This window comes from Phocoena phocoena, chromosome 12, assembly GCF_963924675.1.
Source record: "Phocoena phocoena chromosome 12, mPhoPho1.1, whole genome shotgun sequence".
Taxonomy (NCBI): Eukaryota; Metazoa; Chordata; class Mammalia; order Artiodactyla; family Phocoenidae; genus Phocoena; species Phocoena phocoena.
Window position 1 is genome coordinate 26,792,603 of NC_089230.1, and position 21,743 is coordinate 26,814,345.

Genomic DNA, 21,743 nt, shown 5'->3' on the forward strand with positions numbered 1-21,743 from the left:
CTATACTGTCTCATTTAGTGCTCACAGCAATCCTTTCAGGAAGTTCTACTTTTCCTTTTGACAAATGAGAAAACTGAAGCCCAGAGGCGTTGTGTCATTTGTCAAGGTTAACACAGGAAGTGGGTGGCTGAACCAGGATACAAGGCCCAGGGCTGCCTTCTGTCGGGCTGGGCTGTCTTCAGACCATGTCAGCTGAAGCAGAAACAAACTTTTGGAATGGAATCTGGCCCTGAGTTAAATCTGTCACTACTCAGAAAGTAAAATAAATACAGCTTGCTAAGAGCTATAGGGCATGCAACAATGTACCTTGATGATCTTATAAATAATTATGTATCTTAAATTGTTATAATTCTGAATCCAAGTTACTTGAAGATGGTTTTCTAAAAAATCAGAACATCTCTCTTCACAACCTGGAATGTTTTCCCAGAAAACTGTGTTGAGAATGGTGAGTGGGTTACCACTTGGCTCTCAGTTGTATAGTGAACCTTTCATGGGTAAGAACTATGTGTAATAATATTTCTCCTTGTTTCTTTGGAGAATGCATCAGATGCCAACTGGGAACTGAATGTACCAGGAACACAGCTATCCTTTTACCCACTTCACTGCTCCCCTTAGAAGGAGAGAAATAACAGTAACAACCACAACAACCCAAGCAACCACCATTAACATTTATTGAGGATTTATTATATGCCAGGTACTATAGGTGGCCTCACCTATAGTTACTTCTCAAATTTTCATAGTTTAAAAAAAGTGACTACCTTTCTGCTTTGCATTGCCTATTGTATTACCCATATTGACACACTGTTTTTGATGAGGGGCCACACATGTAGAATATAGGTCTGTTAATATCATATATAAACTTTTTTGCCATTTATGGTCATAAAAAGAAACAGAACAACATCCCTGAAGATTTTGGAAGACAACTGGGGGTGGAAGTTTTAAATTCTTGTCTGGAAACACACCTTCTAGAGCTTCGCTGCTCAACCTGGGGGTCTGTGGACCAGCAACATGAGTATCAGCTGGGAGCTCATTAGAAATGCAGAAGCTCAGAGGTCCCTCCCCTAACGCTCCCCAGCCCCAGGCTACTGGATCAGAATCTGCATTTTAATACAATCCCAGAGGTGTCTGTGTTCATGACAGCGTGAGAAGCCCTTGCCTAGGAGATCACTCTGTGTCTGCTCTAGCTTTATTATCCTGTCAACCAATATAATTTCCTTCCGCAGATTACTGGAAGAATTGATTCAGAAAGAGAAAGAATTACAAGCACTTCTTCATCAAGCTATTGAAGAAAAAGACCAAGAAATTAAGCACCTGAAGCTTAAGTCCCAACCAATAGGTGAATAGCAGAAAATTTTAAAGTAATACTGTTCAATCAGGCTGCCACAAAAAGCCAGGAAGCCAACAGGTAGCTTTATGTCATGGCTTAATCAGCATCTGTCACTTGTCCCACAACTACAAGCAGGAGTTGCCTTAAAAAAAATCCAATTCTTAATGGTAGCAAAGCTGTCATTTCTTATAAGTGCGGTAAAAGTAAGACGATTCATAATCACCGTTTCCCGAGATTATGTATTATTGAAGTAGGGCTCTCCATCTTTTTGTCCTTATTTCTTTTTAAGATTTCACAATGAAATTACTAGAATAAGATAATATTTTTTGTCATTTTGCATTTGTATTCTGTGTTTTCTAGTGTTCCCACCCCCCCTTATAACTTGACAAGGCTTAAACAGAATCAAGATACAGTAATAAAAAGTCATAAGTTAGGATACACCTTAAACTAATACAATGTTATATGTCAATTTTATCTCAATTTTTTAAAAAAGTCAGATGGAACTTTGACGAAATCTATTCTGTGAGAAATTGGGTATGAAAGACAATCTTTAGACAATCTTATTTAGCCTGTTTAGAGGAAAATAAGGTTCATATTTTTTTTGTTCAGATGTATGGTCCTTCCATATTATTGCAAATAGTGGAAAAAGAGATTATTATAATTATATGGCGCTCTGCTAATCATGCTTATCTTTGTTGCATGAAAAACACACAGTACAATTTTGGTGTACCATTTTATTCTATGAAGCTATAAAATTGATGTGAAACTATAAGGTGGGAGTATCATTAATTATTGTCACTGACTCTCCATTTACTAGTATAGTAAGCAGTGTTAAAGAGTTTTATTTATATTATCATGTAGACTACCAATCTCAATGGTTTCTATTAATTATACTCTGATAGAGAAAAATCTTTTAAAGTATCAATAAATGTTGACCAGGAGGGTCTCAGATGACCTCTGTTAGCTGAAGCTAAGAACGTCCTTCCCTCCTCTCCATGCTGTTCTAGATATTCCAGGGTTGCCTGTGTGTCACCTGAATTCTCCTGGCACAAATACTGAAGATTCCGAACTTACTGAATGGCTGAGAGAAAATGGAGCCGATGAAGACACTATAAGTCGGGTAAAGAAAACATTCTGTGGGACAAGCATTCTTTCTCTTTGTTTCATAATGTTGAGTGCCTACTATGTGCTAGGTACAGGGGGTACACTGGTGAGAAATGCAGACCCAACCCTGCCCTCACAGACCAGGGTAGGCAGATGATAATCAAATAATCCCATAGATACAAGTGTAATTATGTTCTGGTCAATTCTGTGAAGGAAAGGTTATCAAGTGTTGCGAGACAGAGGGAGGGAGAAGCTGGGGAAGGTTTTTTGAGATGACCAGTGAGCTGAAGTCTAAAGGAGTATGTAGGAATACACTATCTGTGTGGATGTTCTGGGGTGGGGGGCAGATGAGAAGGGAAAACTATTTGGGGGTAGAGGTGCAGAATGTGCAAGGCAGGTGAAAGCTCTGTGGTCCAGAACTCCTAAGGATTTTTATGTTTTTGAGTTGAAAATAAAGAGTAGGAAAAAAAAAAAAAAAGAGTAGGAAAAATCAAGACAGAACTGAAAGAAAAAAGTTCTTCTGTTTCTGATTCTTTCTCTTGTGTGTTAACTTTTTAATTCTCTTGTGACATTCTTAGACTGCACTGGGCAGCCGCTATTTATTGCTACTTAATAAACTGGACTAGTTAGTGAACTTATGGCAGAAACAGACACTTTCTACATAAACTATATTATGTCTATAAGAACCTAATTCATCTCTGCTCCCTATAGGGAGCTTTTGTAGTCAGCATGAATAGCATTTCTTTATGTTTTAAGATTACATAATATGTATACACATATATACATAGTAAGAGGTTATATTTTTATTATTTTATAGAAAGAGCCTCAGTACACTATTACATTGATTTCAGTTTTATATTTAAATTTTTTAAACAACTAAGAATAAAGATGTATTTCTCTTGACTTGATAATTTATTGGACCACTAAATAAAATGTAGGGTCTCCTTAGAAATCTGCATAACAAATTAAATAAACTTAAAGGACTCTCTTGCCTATGGGAAATAATGTATCCAATCAAGTTCATCAAAATATTTTTCCCTCTAACTTAGGTTCAAATCCAAATTAAGGAGTAGTAATTGATGATCCACTAAATCACTGCCCTTCTTAAAAGATTTAGAATTAAAAGCTTCACTTAAATTCAGGACTCTGATTTTGTAGTAAGTGTTGGAAAGTACATTTTACCAGAAATTAAGTGTAAGCAACACTTTTTATCCACTGGAGAAAAATAAAGCTACAAAGCAGTAAACCCTAAATAAAAACATTATCTTATAAGTAGCAGGTGTAATTACAAGCAAGTCTTATCTATTCATCAGAAGACCAATCAGAAATTCTGTGTTGCCTGTAATCTTTTTGCTCCTGGAAGGCATATGGATGTATTTCTTTGTAATTATTCTGTAATAGGGGGAACTTTTTTCTAATAATTCCAAAAGATTATGTCTTTCGTGGATTTCCTTTTAGATTTTTTTTTTCATTCTTGCCAATGTTTACATTATGGATAGTTTGCGACTTACTGAAAGTACATAAAACATCTTACATTTGTGCCTATTTTACTTTCTCCACAGTTTTTGGCTGAGGATTATTCACTAGCAGATGTTCTCTACTATGTTACACGTGATGATTTAAAATGCCTGAGACTAAGGTACCACTTTTCTTTCTGTTCAGTCTCATCATGATGGAAAGAGCACTGGGCTGAGATCAAGAAGCCTGGGTCCCTTCCGTCCTGGGTCGCTACCTAGCTCTCACTAGCTCTACAGTCCTGGGTGAAGCTCTCCAGTTCTCAGCTGCTCTGAGAAACCTGAGTTAGTTGTAGCAGGCTATTATCGGGAGCTCTAATAAGCAATGTGTCTATATCAGTAAATGCAGAGTCAGCTGGAAGACTTTTCTTGATAACGCATCAGATTAAGAGCATACAGATATTCTAAAGCTGCCTTCAACAAATGCTCTAATTTGGTTCGTGATTGCATCATCCTTAATAGAAATAGCAGGATGAGGTACTGATTTGCCATCCAAATACCTGCTATAATCTGATAGTTTCTTAGAATAATTTGTTTTTTCCATCACGCCAAGCACATACATAATGATTACTCTGACCCACCTCTAGAAAGACACATTTCAAAAGTGCAGGAAGCCTAAAATGACACTTTGGGCCCTGGTAGTCTGTGGGAGTGGAAAGGAAAGGCATGGAGGGATGAGGAGAAAATATATACAAAAAGAATACATAATGAGTGATAAGACTTTGGGATCTTCATGTTCTGATCAGAGCCACTGAAAGCTAAGAAGTCACTTTCATATTTCAAGGGCATTGTTTCAAATGAAGTGATCTCTTCACCATGTTCTTGTCTTTAAACAGGGGAGGGATGCTGTGTACACTGTGGAAAGCCATCACTGACTTTCGAGACAAACAGACTTGACTGTCGCTCAGTTTGTTTCCAGCTTTCCTTGGAGATTCTAAAAACGAATACAGACCTGATCTTCTAGGCGAGGGAGAATCGAAGGGAGAGGAGAAAGAAGCAGCACTTTAAATCCAGTATTTGTTTACTCGTGTTAGAAAAAACAAAACAGACAAAATACACTGAAATGTCCTAACTGCTTCTATTTCTATGATTCATAAGGACTCTTTGTAAGGACTCTCAAAGTAATCCTAAACACTGCGATGTTTGGGATTATTTTAGTCTGAACATTTTTATGGAAATATTGTTAATTCAGCGGCTGTTGCACTTCAGCCAAATGTTTATTTCACACGAAACAGATAGAACATTTCATGCGATTGTGCATCACTGGAACAAAACCAAAATGTGACCGTAACTTTTTAGGCTTATGTGTGTTTGTAATATGCCCTAATAATTGGAGTAGAAATGCGTGATTTTGATTATTGTATAAAGTTTATGGGTTTTTTTTTAAGTGTGCAGAATCTGAGAGCAATGGTTTTTACTTACCTGTATTAATTGTAATATTGACTATATTTTGTAACTTAAGTTTCCGGTCTAGAGTACATTTGTTTGAGTCATTTATGTACTACTGAACTGTACCAGTTGCACCTGCCTGAATCCTAGTAACGTTAGCTTGTTCTAAAGCTACCCCTTGTGTCATATTTACTCTAAAAAGTAAAAAGACTCTCGACATACTCTTTTGATAAATTCTAAAGAATTCGTATTTTGTTTTGGCAATCTAGATAATTACTGTGTCGAAATTCTAACCATTTCTTCATCTCTAATGTTAAATAGAATCTGTCTTCCCTTCAAGTAGTCAAAGAACAACTGACGTCCAAGTTATTCCTCAGGGCTACAGAGTGGTAAAAGAGAGAATGTGGAAAAACAGAATAAAAGAAAGTCAGTGTCTTTTTCTCAAGGCCCCAAGTTACCATGGATGACTATTGTGTACTCAAAGGGGCTGCAAATAGCATCTCAGTGGAGAACACTGCATTTTCTATTCCCTTAATTTTAGTTCTCATATTTGAGGGAAATATTTTTATTTTAAGCTGGATACATATTATATTTTATAAGCCTGCCCATGTGAATAGGATGAAGTCTGAAGCTCCTAGGTGGATGAATGACATAAACAAATTTCTTAAATACAGAGGAACCTGTTTATTATGCAAGATAGAAATATCAGAGCTGTATCATGATTTGACCCATACAGAACAGTCTTTGATAAAACAGGAGGCATCTTTACTTCTGTGTAAAAATCAACATACTATATATATATATATTTTTTTTTTAATATTTATTTATTTATTTGGTTGCATTAGGTTGTAGTTGTGGCAGGTGGGCTCCTTAGTTGCGGCTCCAGGGCTCCTTTAGTTGTGGCTTGCCAGCTCCTTAGTTGTGGCTCACAGTCTCCTTAGTCGTGGCATGCAAACTCTAAGTTGTGGGATGCGTGTGGGATCTAGTTCCCTGATCAGGGATCGAACCCAGGCCCCCCCATTGGGAGCACAGAGTCTTATCTGCTGCGCCACCAGGGAAGTCCCATCAGCATACAATATAATTTTTGTATATTGCATTAGAGTATGCGAAAAGTTCTCACCAATATGTCCTCATTTGATACTTGCAACAACATAGGTGCATCTTTTTCTTACATCCCAATCCTGAGGACAGATAGTTGCCTCCTGTGTCCTGTGGGGAAATCTCAAAGAGGTGAGGTATAAATTAAATGTTATATCATTTCACTCATATTGAAACACAAGATAACTTCTTTATTAAGCCACAGTTCATATCCCCACCTGTAGTGGTAAAGTGCTTTTTTTAGACCGTATATAGGATCATGCTACCCATCTTCAGCCGACTCTTTAATGATATAATCTCCCCTTGGGATCTTCCTCTTACCCTATATCTATGGGCAAATATTCCACTCTCCCTACATGGTTCATAATACATTCCCAGACTACCATCACTAGGTTTTTTTAATTCTTGTTTTTGTTCTTTTTTTCCAGAATGCTGGGTCTTAGTCACAAAAGAAGGCAATTCCATTATGGCCCAATTTTCATGAAAGGTTTGCATTAAAAGGCCTTCGGCATCCACCTAGGCCAGTGAGTCTCAACCCAGCTTCACATTATCATGACCTGGATGCTTTGAAAACTACATCGATGCTACCACCTCAGAGAAACCGTTGTTATTGGTTTGGGGTAGGGCCCAGAGGTCTTTTTACAAAGCTCTACAGATAACTTAAAACTATCAAGCCCCACCTCCTAATTCCAAGTGCCACCTGGAGAGATACAGGGACAGCCCCTTTCCATTGAGGTGGCCGTCAGATGGTTACTATTCAGTGTTCATTTAGTGCAGCAAGAGTCTAAGTACGCAGGCCTGGAGCAAAACTACCACTTACTGGTGACCTTGGGCAAACTAATTAACCTCTCCAAGTCTCAGTTTCCTCATTTGAAACGGGGGAGATAACATGGGATTGTGGTAAGATTTAAATAAAATAATGCAGGTGAGGTGCATAGTGCAATGCTTAGCAGGTAGTGAACACCGCGATGCTGCCTGCTGGTGTTACCGCATTATTCACTCCAAAGTACTTATTAAATACGTACTGGGCACTGCATCCAAAGTACTTATTAAATACGTACTGGGCACTGCATCCAAAGTACTTATTAAATACGTACTGGGCACTGCATCCAAAGTACTTATTAAATACGTACTGGGCACTGCATCCAAAGTACTTATTAAATACGTACTGGGCACTGCATCCAAAGTACTTATTAAATACGTACTGGGCACTGCATCCAAAGTACTTATTAAATACGTACTGGGCACTGCATCCAAAGTACTTATTAAATACGTACTGGGCACTGCATCCAAAGTACTTATTAAATACGTACTGGGCACTGCATCCAAAGTACTTATTAAATACGTACTGGGCACTGCATCCAAAGTACTTATTAAATACGTACTGGGCACTGCATCCTGTGCGTGAAGAAGACACCGTTCTTGGCCCTGAAGCTCACTGTCAGACGTGGAATCAAGACAATAAAAGAACAGTACGTGTAGTAAGTGCTATAGTTACATCTAACTGCCAGAGGGGGTCAAGAAAGGCTTTACAGAGAAGTGAAGGTCCAGAGCTGAACCCAGAAAGATGGTTTGTAACGAAACAGTTATGCATGGGTGCTGGCGGCAGTCTCATTAGAGAAACAAAACTGGAATTTGCTGGGAAAAGTAGATCCAATGTTTCTTTTTAACCACATTTTGACCTCTCTCTCCCAATTCTGTCATTGCATATTTTGTTTCATTCATTCCCAGTGCGGAATTACTGCGAACCCACTGGAATGCTTACTCTGTGTGAGGCGCTGTAACAGCAGGAGAGAGATACGTGAAGCCCATCAAATTCAGAATGCAGGTAAGGCACGTGTGTCACCAAGGACATCTGCAGTCTGTCAACAAATCAGATAACTGATGGCTCCAGACTTTACGGACACCTATAGAGAAAGAGAAGACAAAGTCCCCGCCACCATGTAATTCGTATCAGGTTGAAGAGACAGGTTTACAGTAACAAATCACATCTAGTCTGTACTAAAGGCTGGACAAGTGGCAAGCTCAGAAGGCCCTGGAGAGGTTCAGAGGACAGGCTTGCTGGGAGCCTGGGCAGGTGGAACAGGCTTCACTGAGGAGGCCTTGGAAGGAAGGAATTATTAAATTAGTCAGGACTGGAGAAGTCGCTCTGGGCAGAGAGCCCCAAGAACAAAGGCAGAAAGAGATTTTCAAGGTGTTCTAGAGAAAGTGAACAACCTTTATATTGCATTAAAGCACACAAAAATTTTAACTCATTCAAATTCTTACTTGGCTGGAAATATAAATTATAGAGATGAGAAGTGGAAAATGGGATAGGAGAGAGCTCAGGATATGATTGAGGGGTGGTCAGGGAGGGAAGGGAAGTTAGTATTTAATTATGTAGAAACGGGGACTCAGTTTTTTTTTGAGCAAGGGAGTGGGTGTGTGTAGAGTAGCTGTATATTAGAAGATTAACCTGGTGAAGTTGTGTTGGGTAAATTAGGGGGAACGGAAATTGAACAGAGCAGTTTAGAGACTGTTTCAGATGTGAATGAGGGTCTAGTAGGAATAGGAATTGAAAAGGTGGAATCAGAACAATGAATTGACAAGATTTGGGAACATGGATTTGGGCAGTGAGGACAATGAAAACGAAAGGATAGATGTTGAGCCTATGTGAGTGAGAGAAGGATTCAAAAATAGGCAAGTTTGGGGTGGTGCTGGTCTGGGACATGTTGAATTAATGGCAGGGCATCGTGCTAGAATGTGCGGAGACCGTTGAGAATGTATTGGTGGAAGTCAGGACTGAGGTCAAGAGTATTGATTCTGGATTTAGGAGTCACTTGGATGGAGATAATAGTAAATGAGGACTGTGAGAAACAGAGTAGAGCAGAAAGGTTATGGCCTAAGATTTGGGGAGGAGGGAAGTTTGGGGACAAGTCGAGAAGGAGGAGGAGTTTAAGTCCCCAAAAGGACAAAAGAACTGGTCACAGAGGAATGCGGAAAAAAACAGGCCAGTGGTGTAAGCCAAGAGGAAGACTATCAGGGTCGAGTGCTGCAGAAAGCCTAAGGGAATGATGGATTAAAAAATAATAACAGGTTATTTGATTTTGTGACTTAGAAAGTTTTTATAGACATGTAAGAAAGACCACAGCTGGTTAAACAAAGATGATACGCTGATGATGGTACTGGAGTCCACACATGTATACCCTTTGGTGAACAAAATGGATGACAAGAGATTGGGAGGGTGGAAGTCAAAGGAAGAAATGTTCTGAATCAAAGACTCCTAAATGTATTTGTTGGGGGCAGAGCGCCTTGAATGGAGGCACTTGAGGAGCAGGGAGGAGGGAGGGATGGGGTTTCAAAGGAGGCAGGAGTGGAGGAGGTGGCAGCAGGAAGTTCAGCTCTTCCCCAGGAAAGGGAGTCATGATGATTCCGTGAGATTCCGAGATGGATGTGAGAGCTCAGGACAGATGGCTTCCATGTTCTAAGTAAAGGACAACAGAAAGCACAACATGGTGGTGTGTGACATTTAACAGACGTCATCCATTCCTGCATTCACGCAACAGTCCACCCTGTTACAGACACCGCGTGAGGTTTGGAATGCAAAGTCTGTACAGGGCCCAAGTGAAGAATTTTGGTGTGTTTCTTATTGCATTTATTTTTGTGTAACTTGTGACAGACTGAAACATAAGTTATCAAAAGAATGAGAGAAGGGATAAGCACACACAAAACCAAACACGCATACAAATAAAAACACCAATTAGTCTTCGATATTTTGGGGGGTGGGGAGTCAAAGAAAGAACTCATTGGTTTACTTCAGTAAATGGTATAGCAGAAAACAAACACCTCCTTTTGAAAACAAATCACCTCCTTTTCTCAAGGTTCTTCCAGAGAATTCAACTCTCAAAATTCAGCTAAGGGGGTCTTTCTGATGTTCACAGGAAAGTGTCTTAAACTCTGGTGACAATGTAGTAAAATATATCTTTGCTTGGGCCCAAGCTGAGGTCTAAAACTACTTCCACCCACCTGGTGTTTCATTTTTATCGATTAGAAGTGTGATAAGAGTTATTTGAATGTGATTTAGGAAGATCATATTGCTAAATGATCAGTTTGCCTAGTCCACTGTAGAAATGGCACTAAGGGAAAATCCATGACTACAAACCACAGCACGAGGGTCCCTTAAGCAAAACCTCTACCTAGTCAGCCAGTGACCCAGTAAACCAAACAAAACCAGTCCACTGCTGGGCTCAGAGTGGCAGGATGTGCATGCAAGGATGGTAAGAATTGTCACCCTAGCGAGAAATCCAACACTGTTCTCAGGCACGCTTGGGTGTCCACTAGATTCTTTTTTTTTTTTTTTTTTTTTTTTTTTTTTTTTTTTTTTTTGCTGTACACGGGCCTCTCACTGCTGTGGCCTCTCCCGTTGCGGAGCACAGGCTCCGGACGCTCAGGCCAAGCGGCCATGGCTCACGGGCCCAGCCGCTCCGCAGCATGTGGGATCTTCCCAGACCGGGGCACGAACCCGTGTCCCCTGCATCGGCAGGCGGACTCTCAACCACTGCGCCACCAGGGAAGCCCTGTCCACTAGATTCTGCTGAAGTCCTTGAAAGGGTTTAAAACTGTCGGGAGCTTGCCGTTTGTGTTCAGCCGACCGAGTCTGTGGGAGTACATCTCTGTGTAACGAGGCAGAACTCAGCGCTCCTCAGTTTTGTTCCTTTATGTTTCCATTTATACAGGCTACTTTTTTTTTCCTCAGCATTTTGTTGCTTGTTGTTTATTTGCTTATTAAAGCAGAAACTGGTTTCTCCGCAGCTAATAATGTTTCTTTAAAAAATGAAACTTTTTTTCCTGGTCTTCCGGAGCAAGACAGGAGTCACAGGGTAGTTGCTAACCGGAAATCAAGAGTAAGAAAAGCTACATCACTGGGCACAAGTTTCATTAAGCTGTATGCCCTGGGGTTCATCAGATATAGAAGCCTGGTGAAGACAGGTCATCAACAATGGCGTCCTAAAGCGCAGAATGGAGACCGGACCGCAGTGTGGAATCCAGCTCGTGTACTTCGCCTTTCCACGTGGCATCATACTCTTTGGCGGCTGTCAGCATGAACGCCAGTCCTGGCGAAACTAACATTGACCTGGCTGCTTCAGAGCTCAGAGACGAATAGAGCGTCCGCACGCTCTCGCCTCACTTTGACTGATCCTCAGACCGTCCCAGTTCATAGCGCCACCAAGCGTCGCCGACCCGCCTCCAGACCTCGAGGTGCGGGCAGCCGGGGCCTGAAGCTCGAGGCCCAGGTGCCTGGCTCCGCCCGCTCTCTGGTTGCGGAAACCCAGCCGCGTGGGTCGGAGTGGCTGCCACGCCGCACCTGCCCACGAGGGGGCGCGCCCGCGCGCCGGGCCCAGGCCGCCTCGGGCTCGCGAGCGCTCGCTCCTTCCTTCCTCCGCCCTTCCCTGACGGCGTTCACCTGTCTGGGCCGGGGGCCCGGCAGGGGGGGTGGCCGGCGGGAGCCAAGCCGAGGAAGAGGGCGGAGCGGCTCTCCAGGAGCGTCATCGGAGCACCATGGCGGACCTGAGAGTTGGCGGCGACCGCCACACGGGCGGCGATGGCGCTGCGCAGAGCGAAACAGGTGACTGAGCTGCGGGGGCAGGTGGTGGTCCGGCGGGCTCGGGCCGGGAAGAGCGAGCCGGCCTGGGGCGAGAGGGGCGTGGGGGAGGGACTCGCGCGGGGCGCCGGCGCTCCCCTCCCCCGCCCGGCTGCGGCCCGGAAAGGCCAGCTCGGCGCGCCGCGTACCCCGGCTCGAAGCCCGCTTGCCCTCCGCCTCCGCGCGTCGGCTGCTCGGCCCCGGCGCCCAAGTTCGCCGGCTGCAGTGCCGGCCGGCCCTCTTGCGCTCCAGCTCGACTTACCCCAAACAGGTGGAAGCGCGGGCGGGAGGAGGAAGTGGAGAGACGCTGGCCGCTCCTCTCCCACCTGCCGGGCTGGATCTGATTCAATTGAATGGGAAAATCGTATCCCCCAAACCAAACCGTCAGCCGGAAAATCCTCGGCCAGGTACGGCTAGCAGGATCACCCTTTTCTGCGCGAACTCTCCGGCCTTAACCGGCGCACCGGGTGCCGGGTAGCCCGGCGCGATGGTCGCGCGTGAGCAGCGCCCGCCCGCTGCCCTGGGGTCCGCAGTTAACGACCGGCTCACGAGAGTTCTGAGATCTGGGGTCGCGAGGCAGGGGCTGGTTGCAGGGTGATGGGGGCCTGCAGGTGCTGGGGAGGGCTCAGAGATTCGTTGACTTGAAACAAGGGTCCTCGGCGTTCATGTTTTTAGTCCGTGCACCAACCCAAGGCAGGAACGGTGGCTCGGCTCATCAGGGCGCTGTGTCGAGGAACCCCCTCTTCCCAACTTCCACGCCAGAGGCAGGGGCAGGAGCTCACATCTCCAAGAGCATTAAGTCCTCCCCTCCCCCATTTTACTATATGCAGTCGATTTTCCCCCTCGCGATAGTTTTTTCTTGCAGATCCACTCCTGTCTCCTACTCCCCTCTTCTATTCTTGGCCAGTAAACTGTTTCTGGTACCTTCCTACACTTGGGATGGGGGCGGTGAGGCAGTTTCTTATTTTAAAAAGACATTCAAATTGCAGGCTCCCAAACTGTGTTGTGTTTTCTGCTTACACATAACTGGAAACAATTGTTATCTAAATGTAAGACTTCCCCCACCCTCAAAAAAGAGGTATTGACTTAGAAGGTATGCTTATTTTAATGTGAAAGGTCCAAGAAAGCTATAAGAGTATTTGCAAATGGTGTATCTGTTCTGCTACGTAGAGTTTGGGCACCTAAAGACTAAAGACTTAATCCCTCCAGCCAAAATACCTGAGGTTAAGACAAGGAATCTTGAACTTGTTTACTTTGAAGTCACGCTATTTCCTGTAGGGTGGTTTATTTTGTCTTAAAATGTTTGAAAGGTTGGCAGGTCATTATTTTCGTTTGGGGTGGGGAACGGGTGGCTTAGAGGACGTGCCTTTGTAATTGCTTTAGGGAACTTGAGAAGCTGGGTGCTTAGGGTTACGGTCCCCCAAGAGAGGGCAGCAGGAGGGCAGCATCCTCATTGAGAATATAAATGGTTTGGTGCCTAATCCCCACAAAGGAAAAAAAACAAAAAAACTGCTTCTGTACACAGTAGTTTTTGCTCAAATAAATAAATAAATAAACACTTCCTAGAATCTGCACGTGAACAAGTTGTTCCGATGTAAGTGAACTACAAACTAGCTTATTCAGTGCCCAAGCATGTTAACTAACGAACTGGTGGTCATGCTTCTAACAATTAACCTACAAATCACCCCTGTGGCTGTCAGTGAAATATTTTCTTTATGAAGAGAGCAATTTAATTGGCTGCTGTCTCCTTCATAGAAAACAATTCTTCCACATCTCTACCTAGAAACTCCAGTTTCCAAGGGACAAATTTTATAAATGGTCTTTCGAATAATTGTACTTTCTAATTTAACTAAAACTTATTTCCGGCTCACATCTTTTTCCTATTTTTCTAGCCCTGGATTACTATTAAGGTTTTTCGTGCTCAGAGCACCTGTGTGAGCAGGTGTCAAAGAAAGAAGAAAGGTGAAAAAAATATATATATTTAAGTCTAGGTAGCGATATTTTGAGTGTACAAGTGAGGACTGCTTGAATTTTAACAACTTACGAAGTTTTCCATGTATTTAAGACATGTGACCTATACCTGAGTATCAGACTTCAATGTAGTACTTTATTCTTATGGACATATTGTACATTATAACATTCAAATGCTGCAAGTCATTATTTTCTTTAACAGTTACAGGATTGTATTGAGGTGGGTTTTTTGGGGGTGGGGTGCGGATTTCTGTCTTTTATTACCATCAACAGGTGAAAATTGCCACCTCAAATGGCAACATTTGTTGAGGGATTCATTTTATTCCCTTTTTAGAACTGGTTGTTAGGTGGTAGGACACATTCTTAAATGTCTCTCTTAGGTTTTCTGTCCATGTGCAAAGACTGTGGTCTAATTTTAGGGCAATTTAGTTTAGAATCTCAGGTGATTATAAAAATAACACCTGTAGGGCTTCCCTGGTGGCGCAGTGGTTGAGAGTGCGCCTGCCGATGCAGGGGACACAGGTTCGTGCCCCGGTCCGGGAAGATCCCACTTGCTGCGGAGCGGCTAGGCCTGTGAGCCACGGCCGCTGGGGCTGCGCGTCCGGAGCCTGTGCTCCGCAACGGGAGAGGCCACAACAGTGAGAGGCCCGCGTACCACAAAAAAATTTTTAAAAAACACCTGTAATGTGTTCATAATCATATACATATGTATGTGTGTGTATCAAGGATGGGTTGAAAATTGGCAGTATATGACCTATAAAATGAGACATTTGTTAAGAATATTGAAAGGTAGCATATAAAAATCATATTTCTTTCAACATTTAAAAGCTGTTTCTGTCAGTATATATTTTCTATTCAAAGGTAGTCAAGTCACATTCTTTACGGCGATTTTTAAAATTTTTCTTGAGAATGAACAGTTCTTTCCACATATATTTCAATAACGAAAGGTAGGCAAGAACTGAGAAGAATAATTGACTTGGAAACAAGTTTTCAATTTCACCACTAGAGGATGTCAAGTCCTTTTTTAATTATTATTTTGAGTAACAGATTGAAATTCACGAAATTGCCTCTGCCCGGGCTTTGTGTACTTAATCTTATGCTGGTGCCTAGAGCTGTGAAAGTGGGCAGAGGTAATTTCTCAATTTAATAACTTCCTTTCAAAAAGCCTACTGAATTAAGACCAAAGTTAAAGCTGCTTTTGACTAACTCATAAGAGCACACTTTCATGCACAGGGAATAAGTTAATACCTATAATCTGTGAATTCTGTTGCTACTCCTTTGGGGAAAATGACATAGAACCTGGAACTGGGCTTTTTCTCTCTTTAGCAGGCAGTGCATTGGAACAACATGGGCCTTTTTTGTGATCTGGATCATGACCCTTCACTGCATTTTTCCAAATTAAAAAATTTGGAAATAGATAATTCCTGCAGAATGCATGGTCCCTTCATCTAGGGAAGTCATTCCCTTGATTGATTTTTGCCGCTTTGGGAAGGGCATCACAGGGCAGGGGAAGGGGAGAGTGTATGAGGAACATGAGGCATAACCAGGCAAATTAGCCAAATCTCTGGTGATAGCGAGGTGATCGGTATTCTACCCATGTGATCCTCATTTTGAAGTAGCCGTGTAGACTAGAGGAGGGATTTAAGCAGGACACATTCAGCTACATACACACTGGCTTTGAAGTTCCTGCAGAAGTCTTCTGGGCAGGCGTTGGGCCAGCACTATGGCGTGGCAGTGGAAATGGGAAGAGAATGATTAATTCAAGATTCTACAGAGGCATGTGTCAAAGGATGCAGGTAAAAAGTTGACATATAATATTATACACCAGGTTTAAGTTTGGCTCATTGGTTTAAGGGTGGCGTGAAAATAGTCATGAGGAGGACCTGGTTTTGGTAGGAGAACTAGAAAAACCTCTGCTTTAAACATGGAGATTTGAGATGCAAGGGGGACGTGTAAGTAGAAATGTCTAATGGGCACATGGAAGGATGGGAATAAGGAGAAAAACAGGTTGGGACTCTGGGATTCATTCCATAAGGGGAACATGATTGAAGCCATGAGAGTGAGGAGAGTTTTGAAAGAAAAATGGAAAGGGGATGAGACAACACTTCAAGCACAGGAGGGGGAAGAACCAACAAAGAAGGTGGAAAAGCCAGAAAGTCAGGAAAAGCGTAATTGAGCAATGCCATACCTGCCAAGGGAGAGGGACGAGGAGGTCAAGGATTCAGAGAGTGAAGAGGAGGAAAAAAACCATTGGCGTGGTTACCGAGTAGTCACTGATCACCCCCAGAAGAGGCATTTCAGGGCATGTAGCAGATTATGTGATTAATAGACTAGCAGTTGGAAAGTAAGGGTAGCCAATTTAAAAGATCCTCCATAAAGTTCACTGGTGAAAGGAAAAATGTCAAATCCTTGAAATTTTTCTTTTTAAAATTTATTTATTTATTTATTATTTATTGGCTGCACTGGGTTTTCGTTCCTGCGCGTGGGCTTTCTCTAGTTGCGGTGAGCGGGAGCTACTCTTCATTGCGGTGCGCAGGCTTCTCATTGCAGTGGCTTCTCTTGTTCCGGAGCACGGGCTCTAGGCACGTGGGCTTCAGTAGTTGTGGCATGTGGGCTCTAGTTGTGACTCTAGGGCTTAGTTGCTCCGTGGCATGTGGGATCTTCCCAGACCAGGGCTCGAACCCACGTCCCCTGCATTGGCAGGTGGATTCTTAACCACTGTGCCACCAGGGAAGTCCCCCTTTGAAATTTTTCTAATTAAAACTTTTTAATTTGCATACAGTTTACTGCCTTGGGGGGTGTACAATTCATTGTTTTGTCGCATGTATAGTCATGTAACCACCACTATGATAAAGATCCGGAAGAGTTCTCTTGTCCCAGAGAATTCCCTCATGCCACCCCTCTGCAATCAGGTTCTCCTATCCTTAACGCCTGGCAACCACTGATCTGTTCACCATCCTAGTTCTGCCTCTTCCAGAGTGTCATAAAAGTGGAATCATACACATAGACTTTTAAATTTAATTTTTTTATACAGCAGGTTCTTATTAGTTATCTATTTTATACATATTAGTGTATACATGTCAATCCCAATCTCCCAGTTCATACCCCCCCCCCAGCTTTCCCCACCTTGGTGTCCATATGTTTGTTCTCTACATCTGTGTCTCTATTTCTGCCTTGCAAACTGGTTCATCTGTACCATTTTTCTAGATTCCATGTCTATGTGTTAGCATACGGTATCTGCTTTTCTCTTTCTGACTTTCATTCTGTATGACAGACTCTAGATCCATCCACGGCTCTACAGATGACCCAATTTCATTCCTTTTGGCTGAGTAATGTTCTATTGTATATATGTACCACATCTTCTCACATAGACTTTTGAGTCTGAATTTTTTTCACTTAGCATAATGCATTTGAGATTCAGACGTGTTTTGTGTATCAGTATTTATTGGTGGCAGTTTGCCAGTTGTAAGGAAGTCCCACAGATTAATCCATCCACCCATTGAGAAACATTGGGTTATTTCCAGCCTTTGATGATATAAGTAATGCGGCTGTAAACATTTATGTACAGGTTTTTCTTATTTATCTAAGGGAAATACCTGGGAGTGGAGTTGCTGACTCATATGTAAGTGTATGTTTATAAGAAACTGATGAACTGTTCCCTGGAATGGCTGTGCAATCTTGCATTCCTACGAGCAATGTATGTGAGTCTTACTTGCTCTGCATCCTTGCCAACACTTGATGTTGTTATGTTTAGTTTTGTTTTTTAGCCATTTCACCAAGTTCTTTTAGTAAAGCAATGTAATCACCTCAAAGTAAAATAGTGTCCTTAGGGACGCTAAATGATGCTCACTTAAACTAGGAAAACTTGTGGAGGTAGAGTTGCTCCCAGAGCCCGGGTATAATGTGGAGCTTTTATTTGGCTCTAATGTCATTGACTTCTTTATTCTTTTTTATCCCCATAGTATTTATTTCTTGTGGAGTCTGCATTCTGAAGTTGATTATGAACAGAAGTGCTGTCATCCACCACATCCCATGCCAATCCAAATTCTCTTCTCCTCTTTAATGTCTGTCTTCTAATCCCTTGAGATACGGCTTTCCAGAATTTGGAAATAACTTTTTTGGTGTTTTTTGCAGTTAGGAAGCTAAAAATATTGATGGTATAATTTGTTTTATTGTCTGGATTACTCTTTGTTGGCAGAATTTATGTTGTCAAACCCAGTACTTAGTATCTGTTCTCAGTTACTGAAGTGTACTTGCAGAGCTTTGTAAAAAGTCTTGATAATGTCTTTGGACATTTAATCACTGAGCATGGTCTAAGTTTCTATGTGCTAAATGTGTATGATGTTCAGGCTTACTTTTTTCTAGAAAATCCATTTTAAAAAAATTTTTATTGAAGTATAGTTGATTTACAATGTTTTATTAATTTCTGCTGTACAGCACACTCAGTATACACATATATACATTCTTTTTTATGTTCTTTTCCATTATGGTTTATCCCAATGATATTGAATATAGTTCCCAATGCTATACAGTAGGACCTTGTTTATCCATTCTATATGTAATAGTTTGCATCTACTAACCCCAAACCCCCAGTCCATCCCTCCCCAATCCCACCCCTTGGCAACCACAAGTCTCTTCTCTTTGTGAGTCTGTTTCTGTTTTGTAGATAGGTTCATTTGTGGTATATTATAGATTTCACATATAAGTGATATCATATGGTATTTGTCTTTCTCTTTCTGACTTACTTCACTTAGTGTGATAATCTCTAGTTGCATCCATGTTGCTGCAAATGGCATTATTTCATTCCTTTTTATGGCTGAGTAATATTCCATTGTGTGTAGATATATATATATATATATTATATGCAGATAGATAATCACATCTTCTTTATCCATAGAAAATCAAGTTTTAAAGTTTGTCTAGCTCTTCAGTGGGTCAGTGCTTTCTTCCTCTTCATTAACTCTTTAAAAAAAATTTTTTTAAACCATATCACATTTTATTTTATTTATTTTTGGCTGTGCCATGCAGCACATGGGATCTTGGTTCCCTGACCAGGGATTGAACCTGCTTACCCTGCACTGGAAGCTTGGATCCTTAACCACTGGACTGCCAGCGAAGTCCCCTCTTCATTAACTCTTGAAAATGCTCTGACTTATAGTTCACAAATTTAAATGGCATCAGATGGTTTTTCTCTATTTGTTTACTGTTCTCCTTAGTATATTTGAGAAATAGCCAGTTGAGAAAATCTATAAGATTTTCTTTTAATAAGTGCCACTTTGAATTTTGATTTGAAGAGTAATATATTTTTGACAACAAGAATTCACTGCACTCAGCAGTTCCTCATCCTTGAAAGCTCCTACAGAGGCAGGTGTGAGAGAGAATTGTGAGAAAATGCCGACAATGGACACACCTGACCAGATAATGCAGATGAATGTAGGGATGCAAAACTAAGCAGAAAGGAAGCTGAGTGAAATGCATTTGGTATATGTGAACTGGGCTTTGCAAGCATTGTTAGTAAAACTGTGTATATTTAAGTATAGAGTATTGAGATTTGGGATATGTTAAAATTTCTTTTGTGCCTTTTTTAATGCTATTAAAGCCTCCTTTTTGGAGTTGGCTTTCTGGTAAACAGAAGCATTACTACTTACTATGGCGTAACCTTCCACGTATAAAACTTGTATCCCTGACACGGTTTAAAGTAGAAAAGAAGCTATATTCTAGGAAGAGTTTAAATTCCAAGGTGAAGTTCTGGAAGGAAACCCCCCTTCTTTTAGTGTTCCCACAACCCAACACAAGGCCTGTTTTGGTGGCAGTAATGTGCATAATTGACTACAGTAAATATACCGGGCTGCTTTTCAAGATTTTAATCCAGGCCTCTGTTTCCCAGAAGCTCCTGACCAGACTCTTTAGTGTGGCAGAGACACCAAACAGGGCCTGGTTGCATGCTTCCTGCATTCCTCCTGGATTGGTTTCTGTTCATGGTAGATGCTCTAAATTAGTACACCCCACAGTCCTGATGGGTTCAGTTGAATATAGCTCTCTCCTTGGCCATACGGTTATGTTGTTGAACCGATTATTGAGGTCGTGTGCTGGAGCATCACTGGTTCAGATCATTGCTTCTCAATCTTGGCAGTGAGTGAAAAATCACCTGGGGGCCTTTTAATATCTGGATGCCTGCGCCGCACCCTAGGCAATTATCTGAGGATCTCTAGGGGTGGGAGCCAGGTGGCAGTATTTTTTAAATTCCCCAGGTGGTTGCAGTGTGGAGTCAAGGTCGAAAACTACTTTAGATCCATTTCCTATTTAGTGCTCTTCCATTTGACCTTAGGTTTGATTCGGAGGTGTCGAGTATATCTTATAAAAACCACCTGGAAAATCATAACGGCTACTGCCCCCAATCTAGTGAGTTTACTCACATTATCTCTTATTTTACCCAGTAATTTTTTTTGAAGGAAAGGTAGAAGTGAATATGGGTATGAGTCCACTTGAATAGCCAAGTATTATGTACACATATATTCCAGGACATATTTATGCACTTTTATGTCTGAATATGTTCAGGTAGACAAAATGTTAGGTAGTTAGCTTTCTTTTTGTCTACTTTGCTTTGTTGTTACACTGCCTTCCTCTCCCCCCTCCTCAAAACAAGGAAAGGTGAGTTTCGGATAGATAATTAAAGGGTTCTCTTTGTAGAAAATTATATACTTTTCCCAGAGATTTTCATGGTGACCCATGAACTCTAATCAGCAGATGCCTGGCTTTGGAGACCAGCCCTTGTTTCTTCTGTCTGTAAATACTTGACACAAGGATGACCTTCACCGTGATGCTCTCCCCTTCCGCCTTCTGCCTGCACTGATGCTAATACCCTCTGGGCTAAACTTTCCTTCCTTCGCCTCTCTTCTTTCTCATCATTAGATATTACTCTACCGAAGGCTCAGTCTTGTAACCTCTGCTCTTCTCACTTTGCATTTTTTCTCAGCGGTATTATTCACATCTATGGCTTTGAACATCACCTCACATGAATATCTCTGGCTCTGTGTGTCAGAACTTCTAGACGCACTTCTGAATTGCATTTGTGTGTGCTTGTGAGGTTTTGTGGTGCCATCCATTGTGATTTGGAGCCCTTCCAGGGAGAGTTTACCTTTGGCAGAACTGGTTTCCTCTTTTCTCCTTGCAGCTGACGTCTGCACAGCTGTAAAAATCCAGGACCAAAAGGAAAAGGGCAGTAGGGGAGATGGAATGGCTGTGATCCCTGGAGAAAGTATCTTTAATTCTTTTTTTTTTCCCCCTCAAGATTATACTGAAACTGAGCACGTGTGAAGCTATAGGTCTCAAAAATTGACTACCAAGTTAGTTAGGGATAATGCTAAACTATTACGTTGTGCTGGGACTCTGGGGTCTGACCGCTTGGGTTGCAATCTCTTCCCCGCTCCCGACACACAACCTAAGGGATGTTGGGCAAGTCATTTGACCATTCATCTTCCTCAGTTTCTTCCTTTTTAAAACAGAGATAATGGTACCAGCCTCACAGGGTGAGGATTAAATGAGTTGATGCATGTAACGTACATAGATAAGTGCCTGACACAGCGTCAGCATGAAGTGTTATAATTATTGTGGTCCTGATTATTAAGGATTGGTACTGCGTCACTGAAACTGTGGACGTACCCTGGCATGCTAAATTTCTCCCTTAAGCAAATTTTTATTTATAATTGTAAGTCTCCGT

The 21,743-nt window shown here is 41.8% G+C and overlaps 1 protein-coding gene across 1 annotated transcript in view; it reads left to right on the forward strand.

Moving 5' to 3' along the window:
- Positions 1 to 5,572, forward strand: part of MAP3K5 (mitogen-activated protein kinase kinase kinase 5) — a 216,462-nt gene extending 210,890 nt beyond the window's left edge. The window contains exons 27-30 of the mRNA XM_065889145.1: positions 1,224 to 1,336; positions 2,335 to 2,447; positions 3,994 to 4,070; positions 4,782 to 5,572. Coding sequence (XP_065745217.1) covers positions 1,224 to 1,336; positions 2,335 to 2,447; positions 3,994 to 4,070; positions 4,782 to 4,842 — 364 coding nt within the window. The 3' untranslated portion in view covers positions 4,843 to 5,572. The remainder of the gene's footprint in view (positions 1 to 1,223; positions 1,337 to 2,334; positions 2,448 to 3,993; positions 4,071 to 4,781) is intronic.
- Positions 5,573 to 21,743: the final 16,171 nt, after the last annotated feature.